At 38.2% G+C, this 24,766-nt stretch overlaps 1 protein-coding gene across 2 annotated transcripts in view; it reads left to right on the top strand.

Annotated features, from left to right (window-relative positions):
• LOC139992931 (membralin) overlaps positions 1-24,766 on the top strand; it is a 65,663-nt gene that overhangs the window by 30,424 nt on the left and 10,473 nt on the right. For both annotated transcript variants that reach the window (XM_072014248.1, XM_072014247.1), the window contains exon 11: positions 23,369-23,468. In XM_072014248.1, the coding sequence (XP_071870349.1) occupies positions 23,369-23,468 (100 nt within the window). The remainder of the gene's footprint in view (positions 1-23,368; positions 23,469-24,766) is intronic.

Raw genomic sequence — 24,766 nt, 5'->3', positions numbered from 1 at the left:
AAATTTAGATATATCTGGATTAATATGTTATTCAGAACGAAACATAAAGGAGACATTCTTTTTTTTACAACATTTTAATTTTTGGAATATATTTTCCGATCAGTTTAGTTTAACCTCGGCGTTGATTTAGTTGGTAGCAAGCGTGGAAAGGGCATAGATCTAAACGGCTTTACTCTCTGGCGAAACATGGTCGTAAGGACAGTTAGGTTTCCTTTAGGTAGGTTCGAGGTTAGACACGCAGCATTAGAACAACCGGTGTTAGACAACAATTAAGCAGATCTGACGGTGGTAATACTCCTGTAGTACCGCTTCCAAGTACCAGAATTATGTGTTGCATTGTGTTGAATCTACGTCGTTGGCTGCGAGATTTACACTAGATCGACTTTAATTGCATAAACAAGATTCGTTCGACGAACAGGGTAATCGGCTTCTTTTTATCCGCGTAAGTTAGTTTTCTCAAAATGAAGGAAAACTACTTGGTTCGACCTCTTTTCCGTGCCAGAGCTATTTCGTTCGAGCTTCAACTCGGATCGGTTTTTGTCACGTAAACCAAATAGATTTAATGAACGGTGATGGCCCCTTTTAGAAAAATTGGCTTTTTAAAGGCGAATGAGCGCTGTCTCAAGATTCGTCCCTTTTAGAATTTAGATAAATATAAAGTTCGTGTTAATCTAATGCATTCTTTTATTAGTAATTAAAGTAGATATATCATTTCTCGTAAATAAGTGACGGTTTGATCATTTAATTTATACTAAATTTTTAATGAAAGGGCGTGTTTCATACGTTGAACGGATAATTTCTGCACTTGTAAAAATTATATATGACAATAGCAAGTATGTCGTAATAACAAGTATACTGTTTGAAAATGGTGATGAAAGTAACCGTGGGCTGATCCGATTAACCGCAAAGCGTTTTCTATCCGAAGTCACTTCTATCGATCAGATGTAAGCGTGGTTTAATTTACTGCTCTACGATCTTCAGTTCTTAGGGTTCTGGTTGTCTGACTTTGGGTTACGATAGGTATGCAACTATGTAACACCGAACACCCTCGACCGACTGTTTCTACGGGTCATCCGCTTTTAATTAGAAACTCGACTTCCGTTTACACGTGGTTTATCCGATACTTCGTGTTCGGTTCCCGTCTCTATTCTCCCATCATTCGTAATCCAAAGCCTTTATCGGAGGGAACATGGATCGAAACGAAGAACATGATTAATGCAAAGAGTGGAATCGGCAGTGGACAAACATTTTCTGCCATAAAGATCTACGATGGTTTGCTTTGTTAAAATTTTAAAGTTAAAAGTTATTTTACAGGTTAAAAGATTCGCCAGTACATAAAAATGATTAACTCCTTAACTATAAACCTTTTTTTTATTTGTTTTTACTACTGTAAAAGGAATAGAATCGCATCGTACAAACAATTTATCGGTTTCTTTTTAAATTAGTGAAGTCTCGTATACATGAACGATATGGATCTTCGATTTGTTTTGAATATCTTTTGGGCTACGCGATGCATAAAAAATCTTCTTGCAAATTTGTCCGACTCTTTTGCGTATACTTTTACTACGGATCAGAATGAAACTCTGGAAGTGAAATCAAGGCTGTGCAGTACAGTAACGTTTCGTTCGTTCACACGCTGAAAATCGCTAGCGATACGAAAGAATAGACATCGCCGGAAGGCAAAAGCTACTGAAAGTTCAGTGATTGCCATACTTGATATCTGTTGCTCGTGGAATTGGGTATTTTCACGTGTTTCTTGCTCTTTTTACATACCACATACGTAGACACCTAGATACGTACGAACAATATTTTTTCTTCCCAATTTCTGTAAGTAAAGAATCCTTTGGTTGTATCGTAAAAGTAGAACGAGTAATTTTTTATTAACCCTTTAGAAACCCTAATATGCGAAATGACTTTATACAGATTGTTTGGACGATAAAGATTGTGAGCTTGCTTTCATTCCCATAGCACGAACGTAGTTAATTGTATCATATAGTAATAATATTTAAAATTATTACACTTCTCTGTGGCAATACGTAGACAGATGCTTATCAACGATATCTATCGATATCGAACCGTTCACAATGTTTGAATACGACATACATTTACCCATTGTCATAAGAACCAATCTGCGATGAGTTTTTACTTGTTTTAAAGACCGGAGGATAAATGCAATCGAGCAATTGGTTTTACAGGCTCGGCCCGTTAAAACCCCAACCCCGGTAGTAAGAGTTTCATTCATTTGTTCAAGGGAAAGGGTCACTGTTCGTAGTCTAGCCAGCATGCACACGCGGTAGTCGTGTGTATGCCCGTTGTATGTTGTCGAAAACAATTGGAAAAGTGCTTTGTTGAAGCGTTTCAGGGTGCGTGTTGTCCGATAATATGGATTTGGTGTTTGACTTCTACAATCGAGATGAAAGAAGTGGTCCGTTTAACAGATTTAAATTTCTATAATTGACGAACAACAATATTCGAACCCCGTGATTATCAATGTAAAAAGAAAATCGGTCAGTGTGTTGAAACAGAAAAGTAACAGAGAAAATCTGCTAATTTGAAACGTATTAGACATTTTTCAAGTCGGAACAAAGATAATATACCGAAAAGAAAAATGGAAATATTACAATTTTTTTATGTTACACGACGAAAAATGCTAGAAAATACCGCTTATGTTCAATTTATGATAACTCTGTCAGGATCAACAGGAAAGCAAGCACGCTTCACTTTCGCACAAATATTTGTTGCCTCGAAAAGCAATCGAAATTAATATCGCAATTCGTTAATGATTATTTTGTAATTTCCCTTCGTACGCGTTTCATCGCATGTCTAGCGTACATGTTTTTCATGCAAAGCGCAAATTAATATAGTTTCCGTGTAATGGTCGAGCAAATAATTTCAGAGAGGGGTCGAGTATAAATCGTGCATAATTAACGACGAAACGTATTTTTAATTTAACTCGGCCGGAACATTTTATTCTTTCCGGCGGTTTTAGTGTATTCTATGCTCTCTCCTCCTCTGCCCATATTATCTTCCGCCGCCGTGAATCTCTTAATTATTTTTCTCGCTTGTTTTCACACGCGAGCAGCTTTTTTACGCTTCTTTTTCACGGTTATGAAAACCGGGTAGTGAAAAAATTATTACGATGTGATTTTATGTTTCTTCGTGAATATTAAATTACGTCTATATATAAGAACGTTGGAGCGGTGCCATTTGATAAAGTTTGAAGTCGCGAAACTGAAAATATGTATTTTTATCAGATGTTTAAAACTCAAACCAGATTGAATGACGTGTGTAGCACGTACGTACGTTTCAAAATAAGAATTACGCGAGATCCATTACAAAGAATTAGGATGAACTAGTGGGCGACGAGTATGATTGATGCGAGGGCGTGGATGCTCTCGGATTACCGAGTGAATTGTCATTGCCAATAGTATTCAAATATTATGATCCATAGGGGTTTGGTGTACACAAATATTTGTGTTTTCCCCATTTAGGGGAATTACCAAAATTTACCATATTTTAGTTTCATTGCAATTTTTGTATCATTTTCTTCATAAACTTTTGTTTGAATATACACTATTCTAAAATATCATTTTAAATAAATATAATCGTAAAATATCACTTTAAATAAATATAATCGTAAAATATTATTTTAAATAAATGAAAGTCATTTCATCTACATACATAGTTTGTAGGCGACATTTAAGTTGCTTTAGAAAAAAAGAAGAAAATGCCTCGTCCATTTCCACTGAATTAAATTACTATCACCGTATTCCGAAGTGGAATCAAGATTTGCTTTTCTCTTTTTGACTTACATATATCGTTCTTTTCATGCTGTTCGAATGTATTTGCTTCCAGTTGATATGAACAACGACGGAATAGTTAGGGAATGAAAGAGGAAAGAGAGCGAGAGAGAAAGGGAGAGAGAGAGAGAGAGAGAGAGAGAGAACGCGACCTGGAAGTCTTAGTTTCACGATACGCGATGGTGTTAGGTCGTCGCCAGGGGTGTGCACTTTACTTTCGATCCGTAACGTGGGTCTGGATTCTCAGCGGTTCGTAGATAACGCACGTTCAGTCCCATTTGAGCCTAGAAGGGCTGTCTTTTCCTTCAGCATTCTGCTTGGCTGACTTATCCGACCTTGTGTGCACATACAGACACGGGTGTCTCTTCTTTCCAAGCCGAATTCGTGTAAATAGCTACATTAGCTCGAATAATGATCTAATGTAATAATTTAATACTTTCGCTTGTCATTGACTACTCTGGTGACGCTTGACTATTAACGATTGTATTTGGCAGAGCGATTAACATCGTAGTAAGTTTAAAATTGGACCAAGATTTGTTAGGTATGTAGTATGCAAATTGGTTCAATGATTTCAAATTATTAAATGTTCATGCGTATAAGGTTATTTTAAATCCAAGTATTTCCCCGTCTTGTGTAATTTTAAAGAAATATAATTGTTGTTTATGTAATTTTACTTAAACAAAGTTGCATAATGAAAATTATTCCGATGATCTAGTTTATTTTACATGATACATAGATAAAATTTGGATGTCGGGTTATAATTATGATTAAGGTTAGGGGCGTGTAATGAATTTTCACTGGAATTAGCCATTGTTGTTATACAATCGAGGTAATGTTGATTAGTACAAGTGTGAGTATTACAGAATTGACAAGTAACCGCGATGATTAGACACTAATGATAATGGTTTTAGGTTCGATAACGAATCCGCGGTCAACGAGATAGCATAATGTACTTTCATTCAAAGTCTAAGTCTGACTCTTTGTTAGAAACGTGAATCCACTGATCGTAAAGACTTTGTTTTACTTGCTGATGAGATCGTACGAGATTGGCATAGAGCCAATGTACATACTTGATAGTTTGTCTATGATCTTTCCATTATTGTATATTTTATGCGAAATGTTTGTTGAAGTTCGTTCGCATTTTGAAGTAGAAAACAAAATTTTGTAAGATATTTCGCATCTAATTTATACTTGGTATTATAAGCATGGCATAATAATCGTAAAAGTGTTTTTTAGTAGTTTACTGAATATTTGCAAATTGTTCCCAGAGCAATTTGTTGAATAATATTAAATTCGAAAGGAAATTCATTAGCGTAGTTGTGTATTTACGAGCAACTTTCCAGTTACAACGCAGGTTATGATAATAATCGTGATATTTAAGATTGCGTTAAAATTTAATAACTTAATATAAGCGTCATTTCTGCTCTGCTCAGATTTTCTAAATAGTTCATAGAGTTATCAGTGTATATGTGCAACTTCCTTACTTCTAATTTATATTTCAAGACAAGATGGTACTAAATTTTGACCTCATGCAGCTATAATTCCATTGTACTTTCTAACTTTGGGTAACAGCGTTCTTAATGCCAAGGAGAATTGCTTGCTAAAATTCTTCATATTTTTGCTATATTTGCATAGTTCGTTGCGAAATAAAATGGAAATAGATTGTTCCAAAATCTTCTTCAACGTTCGAAACGCTAATTCTTACTTGGCAAAGTCTACCTTTAGATTTGACCTTTACGAGCAACTTGGTTACTTAGTTTATTGATACCTAATTTGTATGGCCTTATCGAAGAATTTACTTTGACATATTAGATTACAACCGTAAGTGTACTTGCGGAAAAGCGGTGACCCAAAGCTTGAAAGTATCGGCAAAAAACGGCATTGCCGAATCGAGTCGAGTCAAGTCGAATCGAATCGAATCGAATCGAATCGAATCGAATCGAATCGATTTTCAATCCGGGCACCGGAGTTCCGACGGTGTACATCATGTCACGTCATTTCCGTTCCATTCTACTCGTCCTGTATTTACATTTCGCTAGCGGCGAATTAACCCTACGAAAGGCATCGTTCTCTCGCAGGAGTTAGTATCCTGCCGCCGCGGGTGCCTCGTCGGTGGGTGTCGCGTCGGTGGGTGCCATTACTGGCGTCGACGCCACGCGTGTGTCGCCACGGCTCGCAAGTGGCGCGTCGAGTGCTTACAATCAGCTGGGCTTGTCCGCAAATAACACCGGAGGATGATTATGATTGAATAAGGCCCGTAATTGAGGCTATTGAGCAATTATATAAATAACAAGCACACACCATGGACACCGACAGTCAGCAGAAGCTTATAGACGGAACACGGGCCCCATAAACGCATACCACGAGTGCGGCTGGTGGACAGCCTGGGGTGTTATTTCAGTATGATGGGGAGAGAGTGGTGCGGGGATATGGCTCGTTCTACGGGGGGTGGTTCTCCCTTTCTCTCTTTATCGTTCTCCCCTGGCCTGGCTGTCGAGGCAGGAGCGCCAGCCGAGTTGCCTGGAAAATTACAGTGCAAACATAACCTGCACCTATATGTATACCGCGAGCCCTCGGCACATCGCGTTGCTGCGTTAGTGTATGCGCCGTTAGGTGGGGCCGATGATCTCGAATTCCCTTCCTTTTGCCTCTCCACCATCGAACTCTTATCATTTTAACTAGCACCCTCCGCGATCAGTTCGATCTCTTGACGCTGTTTCAAACAGAATCATGAATATTGTCAAGCTAAAATAAGTCTCCGAAAATTGATCGTAACACCGTTCTTTCATTTGCGGAAAAGACTATAAGGTTGATGTTCCAAAGTGGTCGAAGAAGGGAAAGATTGAAGTTTAATCCTTAACGGTGGAGCTTGCCGAAAGGTAGCTGGAGTGTGATTAATTTCTTATGAGGGATGAAAAATGAGATTCGAGTGTCTGCTGTTTAATGGACGTTGTACGATCTACAGGGTTGCTGGTTTTTAATTCCAATAGGTATGAGATCGCGTTTCGCTTGTTTGGCATTGTACGAAGGTTCGAGCGAAGTAATAAGTATCACTATCGCGTTAACAGACTATCGAGAGTTTTTTTTTTATATTTTGTTGGAACGCGTAAACCGATAAATAATAGTTATTATTTAACTAGTGCGAATTATGTGCGATTCCGAATGGTGTTAACTAGTATGTAGCTATGCAGTTGTTTTCAAACCACTCACGCACGTTTATTCGGATTATGTGCTTAAACGTGACGCGATGTTTTCATCTTATCTCCTCATGTTGCAAAATATCCTGTTTGTTGATTGAATTGTGTTTAAATATTTTTAAAAGATTTGCAACATGAATATGTAGAAATTCAGAGAAACAAGTTTAAGGTAACAATTTCAAAATACGATAGAATAATATATGATAACACCTATTTATTTAAAGCTTTATATTTCGGCAGGTATTTCTTTTTTTTTTTTTTATCACAATTATACCTGTTAACTATCTAAAAAATTTTCACAATCTAAAAGATAATCTTTCTTTCTATATACTCTTTCTATATTTGCTCCGATATATTTCACGTTTAATGTTTAATATTACTCCTATATACATTTTAAACGTAATTCGCTAGAGTTCTTGTACATTATTTCATCTTGCCCAGTGAACATTTTTTGAACGTTGCTCGTCCTCTTATTCGAGCAAAGAGGGTGACATCGCAAGAACCTATAATTACTTTCCACCAACCTCTGATGTTTACCTCCTAGAGGTGGACTTCGGAAGGAAATGGCAAGGGATGGAGCTCGATACACACGGAGTTGGCGTTTTAATCAGGGTGTCGCGTTCGTCTCGGGTATCTAGGATAGGACGGTGATACGGGATGCATGGAAGCAGAGAAGCGTCAGACAGGCGCCAGCCAGAACGGTGTTCTGGCTCCGACGCTGACGGAACCAAGAGCTGACTTCATTTTCCACAGATCGCCCTTTCGCATTCCGTCTATATACGATCGGTCAACGCTTTTGTCCACGCGACAGGGTGCCGAAACACCCTCCACAGGGGGTTCCTTTTACCTCTAGACGTATGGATTTACGTCTTACCCCGCTACGAAGATCGATAGCTCTGGATATGAAACCGATATCGGCGCGTGCGAAAAATTCTCTTGACAAGGATACCATCTTCGGACCCCTTGTTTAGGACTTTCCAGCTTGCCCAACAGAAATCCTCGTCGTTCGCGTTCTGACATTATTTTTCTTGTCTTTTTCTACCTTTCCCTTTTCTTTAAAATGTTTGATTTAAATGGCGTTAAACGTCATTTGTTTATCTCTTTTATTAATTGTCCTCTTTGATCCACGTTTTTGCGACAGTGTTAATTTCTGTTTGATTTATTCTTTCGAATTAAAATTTGCGAAATATGTATTGCCATCGCCCAAACGCAAATCGATTCGTGTAGTCTTGGAACGAAGATGAACGATGTAACAGAACACGATAGCACGAAATTCTTTTTCATTAACCTGCGGAAGATTTAGTAAGTTTAGTCGTAATTCAATAACGTTTTATTTGTCGTGGAATTTGAATTATTCAATGCTGCGGATATACCATTATGCAAAAGGTGTTGGGTATAGTGCTGTTTTCCCGAAACGAAAACGTAGGTACGTTATTTACCGCACAGGACACATGATTAATCGTAAACAGTGGATGGAAAATTAGTCCCCTTAAGATAATTAGTTAACATAATTAATTTTCTTGACTACCGGCAGCATGGTTTGGAATACCAAACAGGAACTGCCGGTTATGTTCAGAAAAATGCTTTGTCCAAAGAGAGGAATAGTAATCGATCTTATGTTGCTCGCTGCGTTACTCTGAGTTCTGTCGACAGAACGTTAACATAGCGTACATTGATATCTACCACAATATTTGTCAATCAATTTCCTAATCAAATCGATTGATATAAAATTTCAAAATTTTTTAATTTGAGGTAGCAACGAGCTGATTTCCGAATATATTTCAACGGTGGTTCTTAATATAAAGTAATTCGCAAAATAGTATTCGTAATGTATTATAAAAAAGGAAAGATTGTAAGTGTGAGGGATTATATACATAGTTGTATCTTTGTTCGTAATTTCATTTTGAACAAATTGAAAATCGTCTGGTGCGAATCGCGAGTTTTTTTCGCACGATAACTATGTCAGAGAAATTGAATCTTTTCGAGACGTATTATAGTTCACATCCCAACACGAAATTCCAGCGACATTGAAAAAATGAATATTGTCGTCTTAAGGAGCGAATATGTTAAACGTAGTTGCACGGAAGAATATCCGATCTCGGGCCTTCCGCTGGGATACGCTTATAAAATTAAGGGATAATGAGAATTAACGAGGATGATAACAATCTGCACACAACGATATTTTCTTTGCGTTATCGAGGTAACGCTGCTGAAGGGAAGGCCTCGAAATGAATACAGATTCGCAGTGTTTTAACTCGGTATAAGGGTCGAGAACGAGAAAGTATGCGCATTAGCCTGTAAAAAAGTGTCGGGGAACAAATCATTAGCGGTTCCCTTACTCTTTTTTCGTCTTAGTTTTGACAGTGTATAACCAATTACTTATTTGCTATGTAATCGACTTTACGAACGAGAGACAACAAATGTAGGGCCAACCACAAGGTAAATGGTCATTGGAAATGAAATTTGTTTATATTCTCGATTACGTTCGATTACGCCAATTTTCTCACTTTTCTTTTCGTTGACTTTTCGACACACCTCTCGTTTATAAGAATATCGAGCACAGTAAATCGATCACTCTCAAAAGTTCCACGTACTTGTTAGCTAGCGCAGTCTGACTATCCGGGACTCGTGAAGCACCCTCGATGGCTCCTGTACTCTAAGCACTCTTCGTCACTTTTCTGAAAATCTTTAACCGCTCTCAACTCCCTCCTCGGAAAGCAACTTTTTAATACGATCCGTGGTAGCTGAAAATACCCAAGACAAGTCGAATACGTGTCTTTTTTCCTCAGTCGAGGAACGTACGCGCGGTAATCCAAAGTCGTTAATATTGAAATATTAATATCGCCGGGGCAACCTCCGCGAAGTGCAAATATCATTTCGAAGAGCGAGCCGGGACAAAATGAAACAGGCGAAACGGACGGAATATTCTGTAACAAATTAACTTGGACCGGTACCGGACCCGGGGAGAGAGGATCGATCCGCAACGATATCGCTAAATTTTATGAACCGTTTCGCGGAGTTTTAATATTTCATTCGCCTACAACGCTTGTCCAGTGCTTTTAAAGTTCATTTGATTTCCGTTTTCGGTAACGCCGAATATCATCGCGAGGAATTAAGACGATTATCGAAATAATTTTATAACGTTTACTGGTAAATACCGTACCATAGATTTATGAGCTCGTTTGTTCTGGATCACGGCTACCGTGCCCCGCTGAAATGTTCAAATAAAAGTGGTTAGCGCATAATAAAATGCGAACGATGCTCTTAAATTTCTGTTATGCACGCGAACGATTGGGAAATCAAGCTTGATTCGAACGAGAACGTTCATGGGATTTTCGGGCAAGCATAGGTTGTCTCTTTAATGTTTAATTAATCCTAAATAAGTGGAATATACGTTCGCCGATAAATATCTCATTTGACAAGCCCCCGGGTATCGTGTCTGTTTAAAGTATCGCCAATGGAAAGAGTATTCGTCGAAACACATATTGCCAGCGTGTCTGCATATTTAATTTCGTGTGTCATCAAAAGCATCGGCTCGGCAGAAGTTTGGAAATGCACGCGGCCCCGGACCAAGTTTTACGACATCGTCAAAATGAAATTCCTGTTTATTCATGGTATGCGTAATTCAAAATGGCATCGCTCCCATCGCGAGAAGACTATAAATGTTCATCGCGAGATACATTTTCATGCGTCTACAAGACGTATGCCATCGTCCCTAAGATTTAGAACACTCATTTTAAACAGAGACAATCATTCTGAAAAATATTGTTGCACTTGGGAACCATGGCCTGTTGTTCGAGCACTTTTATTCATACTAAAATTATCAATCTTTATCACGTACCTAAATATACATGTTATACATAGAATATTGTAATTAAAGTGATAAATAAAGGTGAAAATAAAGGAGCGTATATATATATATGTACTTGTGTTCCTAGCTCGATCGAGGACAACGTTAATTCTGTCGAAAGCACTTGCGTAATATCAATTTTATATTAAAGCAATGGAAAGAAGAATATACCGCACTGTGTAAATGATAGAATATTTGAATAGCGAAATATTTGGGTAATAGAGATTACTATCGTATTGAATTGTTTGAGAAGATTCTATCGTTTTTGACAATCGATATTAAATTCTATTGAGTATTAAGTTGGATTGAAAAAGGATTATTCATTACGAGCGTTTAGCAAATAGCGAAATACCGAATCCGAACAGATATTGGTCCTAATTAAACGCAGCAATTAAACAGAAAAATCTACGACTGGTTAATGGGAAATGTATCATTTTTCAATGAGACAAAGTTAGGCTTTACAAATTACGACAATGTACGCAAATAAGTATCCTGTATAAATAATTTAAATTGTCACAACATTACCGAACAAACTCCCTTAATTGTTATTTTTGATATTTGATATTAAATTTATATACCTAGAAAAAGACATTAGAATTTAATCGATATCTAGATCGATCGCAATTCTTGCTTTCTCTGTTTTATAAAACTAACGTATAATGTTACGGAGGAACGTCATGTTCTTTTACATCTGGTTTTTGATATCACACGTCCGTGTGTAATGTTTAAAATCATAGGTTTGTATTTGTACAGACCGCTCGCGCAAGGATTCATTATATTAAAAATCGCACGTGGTCAAACAAAGAGAAAACAAACCAGCGGATAATACAATACGCGCGCGCAAACAAGCAGGGAAACCTACTGTACAAAAGTTTCGTGATGTTTGTGTTGTCGCTCGTGATCCATCTCTCATCACCTTGTGTATATTTTTATCAATTTTATTTCCGTGCCACATACGATTCGTTCTATATGCGTAAGTAATGAAAATAATAATGCGTTCAAATGCGTCTAAACGAATTAAAGCGGTAAATTAGGAGCTGTTGTCGCAAAGCAATTTTGGAAATTAAAGCTATAGAATTCTATCTCGAATAACTTTTCTAGTAATCTCCGATTCTGTTATATCGGAATATATACTTGCCCTCTTTTAAAAGAATATCAAACTTAGAAAATCAACAGAAATGGGCTTATCATATTCTCCCCGTGTGATTTTCTTGTAGATAAATAAAAAAAATTCACGCGAAAGCTTTCCTTCCACCGCTGCACACACTTATTTCTCTCGTAGCCCCTTACCCCACCTTAAAATCCAAAGTCTACACGTGTACATTTTCCTGTTAAACATCATCCTGCTATACCTCCAGAGGAAGACGAAATCTTACCGTGCGAACAGCAGCACTGGTTAAATAAATAAAAGAAGGAAGGAATGGAACGGAATGAAACGAAACGAAACGAAACGAAACGAAACGGAAGCCATTAGTAGAGGCGGAAGCAGCGGTGGATGCGCAAAAGCGGCCTGCAAATCTACCGTGGAGGAATTTCGTGATGTTCCGTGTTGCTCGCGCGATTCGTCTCTCATCATCTCGTTTATATTTTTATCACGTCTATTTCCATCCATCCTTTGGGATTCTGTGTACGTAGTATTACGTGTCCCGGCACCGTCTCCTCTCGACCTAGCTATGGCCATATACCCGTTTCAAAACCGTGACGTCGCGTCGGATCGCGTTTCTGACGCGAGCGTGTACGCGCCGTATAGGCACTCATTTGTGTACCTGAAATTCCTGCAAATCCTCGGGAATCTGGTTCGCTGCGCAAAAGGCACGCAACGACGTATTCGCTCGATCGCAGAACAAACGTTTGCCACCCCCTCGGTTCATGCATGGACAATTTCATTACCTGTATCGGGGGCTTGGTGACGCTGGCCTGGTGGTTGCGATGGCGGAAGCGAGAGGCACGGAGGGTGCGGGGAGGTGTGATGTGGGTGGCTCGACCAGTGGGTGGCGCTCGGTTGGCGAGTGCGGCGGCGTGTGCAGGCGAAACTACACTATTAAATGGTGTCCTGACGGGCGCCAGTTAGGTGCACCGGGGTATGGCCCATTCTCGTCGTGTCACTCTGAATCTATTTGCATAGTAATGGCGCCGTGCTTCCCTTTCCTCCTTCACCCTCCGGCTCGCCACCCTTTAACGTATAAATACCGATACGGAAGCTTTTCAGCCGAAGAAGTTCTCGCCATGGTTCCTTCATCTTGCCGGATACTCCAAAGTTTCTCCTAGTTCCTTGATATTTGCTCTTCCATCGTTACGCGATGTTTTTTTCCAATTTCTTCAATCATGGAGCAGAAAATGTTATGCTCGCCACGAATCACATATCGTTAGCGTTTACTTACGATTTAATTGGAAAAAGTTTCGATCAAAATTTATAGATTAGAGTATATGATTTATATTATGTATCCATAAAATTACTGTGAAGAATTAGTTCGCTAGTTGTAGCGTTAAAATATTTAGTAACGTATCGTATACACGTTTGACACGAGTGTAATTGAAATCGAGAAATTCATTTATTACGTAAATTCATATAAGTGTTAATATTGCTGATAATTAGGAGGCTATTGAGAACCGGCTCCGGTGTTTCACCGGTTAGAAGACAGTCAAAAGACAGAGTTAAAGCTTACTCGAGCAATGAGTCGCGACTCCCAATTATTCGTTATAATTCTAATTATCTCGCATACTCCGAAAATCCGCAATTCTCCGTACCAGATATCCATGGAAATGTATCTCGAGGCGGAGTTCGCGATAATTAGGAGCTTGCTCGGAAAGCGTAAGACGATTACGACACTACCATACCGTAGACATCGACGACGATGAATACGATGAACGGGGTGAAGAGTGGTTGTTGGATTGGCGGGAGGAAAGAAGGACTAGGAGGATGTCTGCTGCTTTCCATTAGAAGAATAATAAACTATAACCGATATCTACTGCTTCCTAGGAAACAGGCAACTCTATCCCTCTGGTGGATCGAACAGGGGGTGGTTAACAGGAGGGGACTGTTCGGACAGGAATGGCTGAGTAACAGAAAACTGCCGTAATGGAGGTTAATTACGAAGGGGTGATTGTGGAGAGGGAAGATCGGTGGAAGTAGAGAGAGCATTGTAGGTTCCCCTTCGTTCCTCTCTTTCTCTCCCTTACGCTTTTCTTCTTCCGCTTTCCTCTTTTCAATTTCATCCCCTCTACCGTTCGCATTTCTTGCAGTTCTAAGGTTCGGTGAAGGCAAAGCCTTGGCTCGGTTGCCAGGGTACGGTCACACCCAGACGGTCGAAGCTTCCTTCAATTATAAAAATCCGGTTATCCTCTGCTCTTTAACTTCTACGGTATTTTTCGAAACGCTTTTGCCGTGAACTTGCGTGTACTTGATCAGCTTGGACAATTCTTTGTTTCTTCGTTAGAATCAAAACCCAACCGTCGAATGAATTGTAATGTCTTTTCGGAATTTATGTCGTAAAAAATCATTTTATGCGACGACCTGGCATAACAAGTATCTCCTAACTAATGATTACGACGTTTTTCTTTATCTATGAGAGAACAATAGCTTTGTTAAAAAGACCAACAATGGTAAAAATATGTTCCTCTAGTTTTATTTTCTTTTCTCTTCTATCGCTGATTCGAAGTCCTTAATGAAGCTGAGGGCAAAAATGGACGCAATTTCACATCTTAAACGCGGTCAGCCGTGATTTCTTTCATAATTGGTATCCTTCGATCCACCCATTCTTTCTCGAATTTCTCACGGCTCTTTGGTTACAAGCTGCTTCACTATCTTTCTCCCGTTTTCCTTCTTCTCGTCTGAACCTTAACATCCGAAGCCTCCGAACGCGAAGATATGTAGCATTGTAGCATAGCTCACAAGCGGCGTTTCCATGGGGTTCAATGGTTGTCGTGCTCTCGCATATCGATAAAATCCTCGTTACTTTTCCGATTTCTCGCGTAATCGAAACGCCTCGATGATTCGTCATTTGTCATAGTTATCTTGTCTAGTCTACCGAGAGGCAAAGAAAAAAGGAAGAAAAACAAGAAACGAAGGAAAAAATGTGGAAGAAATTACGAGAGCGTCGGAGCGATCAAATTGAAAATATCTTGTGTAATCGAGTTATTTCTTACTTGTTAACACGTCATCCTTCTTGTGGCCCTGAACCACGAAAACGATAATTCTGAGAACTTTCGTCGTGATTAACGATACCTTGCAATTGACTTGATTGTAGATTTGTAATTTGTAGGATTGTTATTATTATATTTTTTGTATCTTTTTCACGATAAGAATAAGGTATAAATTACTCGAAACGCGAATAAGGAAAGTTAAGTTATTCAAAGCTTTCAATCTTCGAAAATGGTTAAGCCGTCACGATTTTCTTCTTAAATAATATAATTTGATCGTGCGATTATGTTAAATTGCTGATTTTTTGTCACTCTTCTAACAAGCCAACAATATAATTGTGTTCGAAAATTTTTTCGATACTATATTCGTAAGAAAGATTGATTCGAGGTATGGATTTAGTCTCTTTCACGGCCGTATACTGCAGATTTAAAATACATTAACGGAAAGAGCACTAGTCGTGGATGCGCAGGATCGTGTCGCTTCTCTTTTTTTGTCTGTGTTTGAATTTCCACCGGAGCGAACTCTGAGAGATCCGAATAGGCGTCGGTGAGCGTCGAGGTGGAAACGGATGATCTCTGCAAGTTAATTTGTAACTTGAGCATTCCGCCCGGAGGATTGGGGCGGTTTCTGGAGGTGGTTGACAGGGTGGAAGCAAGGTACACGGTACCTTGGGGTTGTTTGTTGCGCTAATGTCTAATTAGTGGAGTGGTATCACGTCGCAACGAAAGCCGTTGTCGACTCTGCTCTCCTCTGCTCTCCTCTGCTATGCTTCCATGAAAATGGCTTATCTAGCAATCTACCAGATGCATGGTGTTCTTTTTATTTTCGTTTCGTGGAGATTGTGTTGCTAATGTGAACGCTCATCGGTTAACCATTTCATATTTGTTTCCTTAATAAGGTATTTTTGCAGAGATATAAAATGCTTTTACAGGGCAGATTCGTAATTAATTTGAATTTTTGATCGATTGTTAATGTCATTAGAAGAAGTGCTTCTTATTCAGTGAACAAAAAGGTACGAGGTTTTGATATCGATTTTATACGTTACGCGATAAAAGTCATCTAATGACAAGTGAAATTCCGGTAGTGGAACGTAATGCACCGCTCGTATCACTCCATATACCACCTAGCGATTGGCTTTTTTCAACGCATTTAGAAAACGAGTCTACCATGAAAAGGGAGGCAAAGAGGGTGTCTTATGTTATATTTATTTTACATATCTTGTGTGATATTCATTTATTGGCTAGTAATATTATTAAACTAAGGACCAGTAAATAATAGATTCTACATAAACAATTTTCACAATTTAGACATTTTCGAGGATTTTAATCTAACGTTTTGTATGTTTAAATTTAAGTGAAAAAAAGATGTGTAAAAAATCGGGATATTGTAAATCGATTTCAAGAGTGGACGTGTTAAATTCGTTCGAATGTTCGAAAGTATTTATAATCGTTTAGAAAGACATGGAAACTCATCCAATTGAGACCGTTGACGATTTGCACGAGCAGCTTGCCAATAGCTAGCGATCTCTTAAACTCTAATTCAGCCACACACCACCGCTTCCAAGTGGTCACTATGCTGCCTACAAAGACGCGTTTTATGGTTCTATTGCCTTCTATCGTCTCGGGAAAATAAGCAATTTTACTTTATTCGGTGATGTAAAAGCCGACCTACGGAAAACGATTAACTTGCAATCGACGTAGTCGCGAAAGCTTTTTTACACCTACAATAAAACGGTTTATTCTTCTGGTGTGTATTAATGGAAACTAGCTTTAACCTACACCGGCTGCTTTAGATATTAACCGTTATTCGCTCTGCGATTAATTTCGCTCTTTCAATCTCATTTTTCAGAAAACCAACTGGAAAATACACAAAAATTCGGTGCAAATATTCACTATCCAGCGTATTCGAGAAATATATTTCTCAGTTTGGGTTTTAAAGATAATTGTTCATTAAAGATAGCGAGGAAATTACACATTCGATCGTCCCGTGAGTGGAAGGATCGCGATCGTCGAACTGAACGCGTGACCGCAAAGTTTCTGGACGTAGCTCGATCAAATATTAACGACATACCGTACGGTTATCAGATCATCGTATCATCGATCTTCCTGAATCTGCTTCGCGACCGTCACGAGTTCGTAAATGCGTAAGGGAATCCTCGTTTCCCTAGCAATCGATGTGATCCTTTGGGACAGTTGATTACCATCTCGTGCATTTTAGAGAAAGTTTTGAGTTTCGTGACTTGCGTACATATGTAGATGTTCTATCGGAAGTTTCTAATGTCCATTTCGATTCGATCAATTTTAATGTTGGTTTCTACGATGCTAGGTACGCCGGAGTTCTCTAACTGCATTTCGATAGATTAAACAGGTTTACACATGTAAAATATCAATGTTTTTTGAATTCTATCAGGTTGCTTGGGATATCAAATATTTCTTCGCAAGAACGAAATGGAAGTGATAATAAAATTGTAAAAGTGGTTTTGGTCCTCGTAGAATAGAATGTGTAACTGTGCTACCGTGGCCATTTTTTCTGACTCCAGAAGCATGATGTAACATTCAACGCCATGGTGTACGGTAATCCGGTATACTCCCGTGGAATAATCAACAATTTCCACGTTCTATTCTGTATTATTACAGCACGGACCTTGTATATAACTGGTATAATGCAGTGGGACGCATTAAAGGCCGGATAAACCTGCCAGCCGTACAATAACTGGCACGAGCTTTGGGAGGCTGCTTTCGTGCCACTCCATTCTTCTTCGTCCCTCTCTTTCGAACTTCTCGAGTGTAACTCGAGGTGGTCCACAGGTGGTAGCGCATGATTAATGATTCTTACTTACTACGCCTTGCTTGCTCAACACGCCTGAAAGAGATCATTCTATCGCACTCAACGGATTTCATGAGGTTCGTGTATCTGCTTTAACAATTCTCAAAGAGTGGTCTTAGATCTTATTTCGTATTTTTCGTCTTTTTTATATTGTCACGGTAGTCTATAAATCCGAATTCGCATTCGTTGTTTTTCAATATCCGATAAGAAAATTTATCATGCGAACTACGAGTTCGAGGATCGAGAGGACGTTGTAAAAAGATGGCACGAGCAATTTTTACGTGACTGCAGCGGGTCACAACGTAAGATTCTGTAAATACATTATCCAGATTTGCTGGCCGTCTCAACGTCGAAAAACCTACGGTATCCAAAGAGCTTTGCCACGTGGTACGATCCCACGACGTATCTCGTCTTTCCTCCGTTCCCTGCTTTCCAATTTCTCTTCGCCTCCTCCTCCTCCTCCTCCTCCACCTCTTCTTCCCCCCTCCTTCTCCTTCTTCTTCTTCTTTCCAATATCCTTTTCCCACCGTTACATCCATAAACTCTCTTACGTATTTATTCTCCACGGCCTTTTTGGCGTCCAGACCCGTGTGTTTGCGCCGATATTATTTCATTTTCCGCTACTCCAGCCCATTCTCCGTTGGACGCTGCAGAGACAACTTCTCGTCGGGTTATACGGGATGTGTAACCTTATTTGCTGGTGCATGGTTGAAGTCATCTACGTTATCTTACCTAGATAGGAGTTGTTTCTGTCGGTATCGCCGCCTTTATTTCTTCATCGTTGTTCTTTTTTCGAGCATCTTCTTAAAGGGAACTATGCTATATACAAATTAGGTTGATCGGAAAATCCTGCCACGTTTCTATTCTTTGAAAGAAAGAGAATTAACTAAAATCTTTATAAATCAAAACGGCCGATTCGTCAGACTTGAAACGAGTCAATTTTAAATGCCTGTTTTGGTAATCGATAAATTCAAACGAACTATCGAAAGAAAATCCACGAATCTGAGAATTTTTATTCCTATCATTGCCTTTTCTGCTGGTCGAATCGATATATTTTCTTAGCACTCGGAACTCGGCATGAGCAGGAGACGTCACCTTCCCGAGAACATCGAGGTCTTCCAGCGACGTTTTTAGATATATCCTAGCATCGGCTATAGCGTTTGGTTACGCTGGTCGTTTGCTATATACGGCACACATATCTCGCGACGCACGTATACTCGTGCCCACCGAGTATAAGTATAGGTATCAGAGCCTGGCAGGAGTTTCGTTTCATCCTACTTGTTGGGCAGGGCCCTTCGAGTGGTCAGAGTAAAGAACTTCTCCTTTTCTATCAACTTTTCTCTCCCGTTCGTTCCTTCTCTTAGGACCAAGGGGGGATTGTTTGCACTCTTTACTCTCTTCCTTTCCAGAGCCACTCTCCTTTCTCTTGTTCCTTAGATCCTTGGCTCGATCGGCCCATCCACGCCCCACGGGATCTTGCCACCCCGTCGACCGAACCTCAGATTGCTTTTATACCGTGGATTGATTGACAATATACTTACGTTAGTCGAGTGGACCGTACAGTTATGGAGACGGTCACACCCCCCATTGAATAGCCCTTCTTGCTTTCTTTTTCCTCTACTTTTTCTTTTTCTTCTTCTTCTTTTTCTGTTTCTTCTTCTTTTCTCTCTCGTTCGTCTTTATTTTTTGTTCTCTTGGCTGTTTTGTCTCTATCTAAAACCATTCATTTTCGTATATTTACATCATCACAATATACTTTACCGTTTCCCTTTTTCCGGTTTTCATTTTTCTTTATCTTTTTGTCGCTCTACCAAGTGATGACCATTTTCTGGTAATATACCGGGCAGAAGGAGATAATACTCCGAATCATTGTATAGGAAAACACTGAAGGATATCCGTTTCGTCTATTGAAAGCCAGCTTTCTTTTAACCGCATCAGCGTTACGCAACGTTGTCTTTTGTTTCACGTTCACTGGTATATTTAGAAGTTTGTTTGTTCCTTATTCTCCGGATTACGCAAAATGTTGCCCGAAGTGAATTAAATACGGGCCATCTCGATATTTCAGAGCGGCTATTTTATAGGAAACTGTCGGCTGATGTGTATCGTAAATCCATTGTCGGTATGTTGGGCTATCATGAATTGTGCCCTCGGAGAAAGTGAACGAAAGACAAAGTACACCCTGGCGAAACCATTTCGTGTGATCTGCTCCACCCAGAGACCCCTATATTGCATCGTAAATCTTCACTGCTCGGAAACGATGAACTGCAAATTGCAAATTACAAATCTGCAGTTGTACCTCTATTTCAATATTTCTATCAAACCATGATTTTCTTAAATATCAATATTAAACGAATATTTCGTAGCTTACTTCTGAAGCTAATAAAAGAATTTACTTCTGTTTCTCGATAGATATCGTATAAGTGTATCGATAAATGAATCGTCGAGCCATTTAAAGATACGTAGGTAAATAGCTGATACGATAATGATAGGATTTATCGTGCGAGAAAATTCAAAGGAATGGACCGGAACTTGGTAACTTGTAAAAATCTTACGTCAAGGTCCTAAGGTATCCCTTCTCGCGATCCAGAGAAGGGGCAGTGCTATTCACTGAATTCAGAATGCGTTTGGAGAGTCTCCAGTCCCCTCTTTACCTTTACCATTCTCGGGAAAGACGTATGAATCGTCGTCGGATGGTTGCGGTTCCCTGAGCGTGGGACACTTTAGAGGCTATGTCCCCGGAATACGTAACTCGGGATTTTGAACGTGCATTCTTTCTTATCCTTTTTCCTTCTGCACTCTATCCTCCTATCTTTATGCTTTTCCACTTTTTCTACTTTTTCGGCGCTTACGTTAAAATCGAATTATCCTGTTATGCAAACGTAGAGAATGTATCATCCGTTCGGACGAATTTCTCGTTGTCTGGCCAAGGCTGGCTGACTGGTAGTATCTACTAGAACAAATATAGTGTCTTTGGTTCGTCGACTAGTCGATGTTGCAAATTAATATCACAGATAAATTTATTATTAAAATAATAATAAACATGTTATTCTTTCTATATCCGTTACGAACTATCACTCTGCTTGATATATCCAAAAATATTACTTTTTCAATAAATATACTCGGGAAAATGAAATCCTTCAACTTCTGTAAATATTTCATTGCTTCTGCAGAATTATATACGAAAGAAAACTAGAAAGGTTTGCTTCCGTTATGCCGTGTGATCTAGGTTACATATCCTTGGTTTTGATGATTATTTCGATGTACTAGATGTTCGTGTAACTTGCGTATTAAACCGAAAATCGGAATGGACCAGACGCCTAAACTGTATTTTACGACTGACAGCATCGTAAAACGTAATACAGAACGCTTTTGGACCGTTGCTTGACGTACATAAATTCGCACTATGTAAGATTTCGGCAGAGTTGTACGTTGAGATGGAATCGTTTATGGACAAATAGTCGTTGTTTAAGTAACGACTACCAATGTATTCCAAACATGTGTAAAGTTTAATCTGTTATCACCAATGACAAAGTCAATGATAACATCGGCTTGATATTGTATTCTTGCTTTTCTTTTATACCGTTGACTATTTTATATTTATAAATGATAATAAGAAATTTAGCGGGCGAGGGTTTAAGGATATTTGCTCGTAGCATTTTCGCGTTGTAGTCTATTTTCCTAGGTCTCCGGTACGTTGCATATGATTAATTATAACTATTTAAACTGAATACATTTAATATTCATACAGAACGTCGAATATAATTATGCAACAACTTCGCTACAACGTCGTTATCACGTTATCATTAATATGTAAAATTAGTTACTTCAGGATTAAATTCATCATAAAGTTTTCATGAATACACACCCGAGGCATAATGATAATCGGTTGAATATAACAAATATTTCTGCATATCGCTTGTCAAGAATTAATGATATATGTCATTTTCGTTAAACTTGGAAGATATCGTAAACGTTCGATATTAGACGTTTTGTTCTGTTATTTCCTATACGTTTTATAACTTGCTAACGGGAAAGGAAATGTCATGCAAAAATGGCGCTGCATCGCGTAAATTAGTCAGCAGATACATCACCATCTGTAATGAAATTTTTGGGATCGCGATCTCCGCAGATTTACTAGAAATTTTATGGGTTAGCACGGTGCGCTATGGAAAGTTAAAGAAATTTTCAGCACAAATGTTAGAAAATTAGTCAGATTATTTATCGAGGGTGTATACGATAACCATTTTTCTTGTCATTTTCCTCGCGTGCCACCTTTTCCTCACTTAAGGTTGGCGTTGCACTCTGAACTCCACCCTGAACCGCAAATATTGGCTACCCCGTAACAGCTACTCGTAAAAATCACTTGATTACAACCCCTCCCTTATCACCTCGAGGGCCACCGTAAGATGAGGCGGAAAGTAAAAAAAGTCATCCTACGTCCTTTTTATGATCATTGAGGAAAACACGAAATTTGGCACGAAAAAACTTTCAATATTCTATGGATCAGTGCTTCTCATTCTTTACTAAGAGATAAGAAATAAATGGAACGTTCTTTGAGTTAGTAAAGTAAGTTAATTGCTCTAATAATGAATTTATAAATTGCTAGTTACTGTGTAAATTTTTCAACAAACAAATTAAAATCTTGTTTCGGACAGTTGCAAGCAACCATTATGAAGGAAAATCTTTGCGACTTTGTTCATCGAACGAGGTAGCACGAAATACCGTAATAAGTAATTAAGTTAGAAGAAGATTAAGAGATAAAATGTTTCTGTGTTTTATTTACCATAAACTAGAGGTGGATTAATTCTTGACGCGATGAGAAAGAACTTTATGATTTTTCGAGACGCGAAATCGGAAAGTTTCGCCGGTTTAAAAATATTTTATTACCCCATGGACGTTAGTAAATGAAATAACCTGTTTATAACGATACAAAAACGTTTCGATAAATTACAATAAATAGGTGGTCATTACTTAATAGTTAGTAACATTACTACGTAGCTATCTTTATGTGTTTTTACAATATTTCTGCTCTGCTGTAACTGCAACGATTACGAATAATATATTTATTAAATCTGATTATTAAATATTTTCCGCAATCATTCTTCACTGAGTATCACTATTATTAAGTAAATCGTTATTGTTTTAAATGTGCTATCAGTTTCTTTTATCTAAACGGCGATGTTGTAAATGCTATATTGCTATGTTGTTATTAGAAACTGTTATTTCGTATTTTAATTTCGGATGGAATTTTCGTTTAGTTTTGTGTATAAAAATTTAATCATGAGAAAAATTGTAAACATGCCATTACTTATAATTTTCCAGTCATACTAATGACGTCCCAGATAACGCGCCAGCTTTGATATTTCAATAGGCAGGAACCTGATATGATTTGATCGATAAAACGTCCATGTTGTTGCACGGCTACCGCTATATTGTAAATATCGGGGAATTATATAATCTGTTAAATAACATTGATGCTGATAGAAATACGATATAATACATAAAAGTAAAATCGTATGCTTTCTTCTTATAGACGAAATAATTTTTGTTTCAGATTTTTTTACCTCTATCACTTCTCCTTCTACGCATATCATTATCGATTTAATGGGCAGTATAGCAGCTTGGCCCTTGTTACATCTTGGCTTTTCATACAGGTAAGTATTTTTTCTGATAAATGGTTGGTGTAAAAATTTTCTTGCATATTATATTGTTCGATGACTATGGAGAATAGACATCTACGAAATAATATTCACAGAGCAAAAATGATGAAAGTACAATGTTTACATGTTGTAATACAGATTTCTACTGTAATGCTATTTTGTTTTAAATTCTCATTCTTATAATATCAATCAATCAATATTTAGATGCAGACCATAAAAGACAACCGAAATTTATTAATTATATCCTACTGTATCTTAAAAATTTAATAATTGACAAACAAAACATGACTTTGTCTCTAGTTCAACATTTCACCTCATGCTTAATCGAGAATGGGTTACAAGTGGATTCGATCTATATTGGTTTATGTAAAGCCTTTTTGACTCTGCTAGCCATGTCATTCTTATTTTAGAACGTAAATCCCTTGGCTTCAGTGTTAACCTATCCTAGTTATACAGTATAGTTACCTCTCTAACAGGCTTCAAATTGTTAAATTTAATGAATGCTACTCGAAGGCAATTGCTGTTTTCTTAGGTGTCCCTCAGAGATCCCACTTTGGTCCGTTAATTTTTATCCTCTTTATAAATGGTATCTCTTCTGTCTTCTTGCACAAAAAATGTTACTTTTTGTCGACTACCTCAAGATTTATCGAGTAATTGCGTGTGTGAAAGATGCAACTATCCTGTAGAGGGATCTTGATAGATTTACTCAATAATGCACCAGAAACAGATTAGAAATTAGAATTATATTGTGTTTGGAATTGTTATTCACTTCAATCGTAAACTCGCCTCTACGTATCCATCGTTAACCGCATCCGCGATCGTGGAATATTCTTTTCTAACAACCTTTCTTTTCAAGTTCACTGCCAACAAGTATTATAATTCATATCTCATACAAAATACTTGGCTTTATTTATTGTACCGCTAAATTTTTTCCCAATATTTTTGCACTATGTACGCTGTACTCTATAATTCTTTAGTTCGTCCTCATCTGAAACACGTTTTTGTTATTTGATCTCTTTAATACAAAAATAAAATTATCCAAATAGAATCAGTATAAGCCAAGTTTCTTAGGTTCGCTTCATATTTAACTAATACAACTATGTCTTAGTATTGTCATGATTACGAAATTATTCAATCGCGTCTGGAGTTATTGACCGTTGAGCAGCGGCGCACCATAACATGATCATCTTCCCTAATATCTTACACGAAGTAAACTTCTACATTTCTCTACTTTCTTTAAATCCGAACCCTATCCAACTAATTACCTCAAATTGTTAAATATTATGTATGCA

The sequence above is a fragment of the Bombus fervidus genome, chromosome 12, assembly GCF_041682495.2.
Source record: "Bombus fervidus isolate BK054 chromosome 12, iyBomFerv1, whole genome shotgun sequence".
Taxonomy (NCBI): domain Eukaryota; kingdom Metazoa; phylum Arthropoda; class Insecta; order Hymenoptera; family Apidae; genus Bombus; species Bombus fervidus.
Note: the sequence above shows the minus strand (reverse complement) of the source record. Positions and strands in the feature narration are given on the sequence as shown.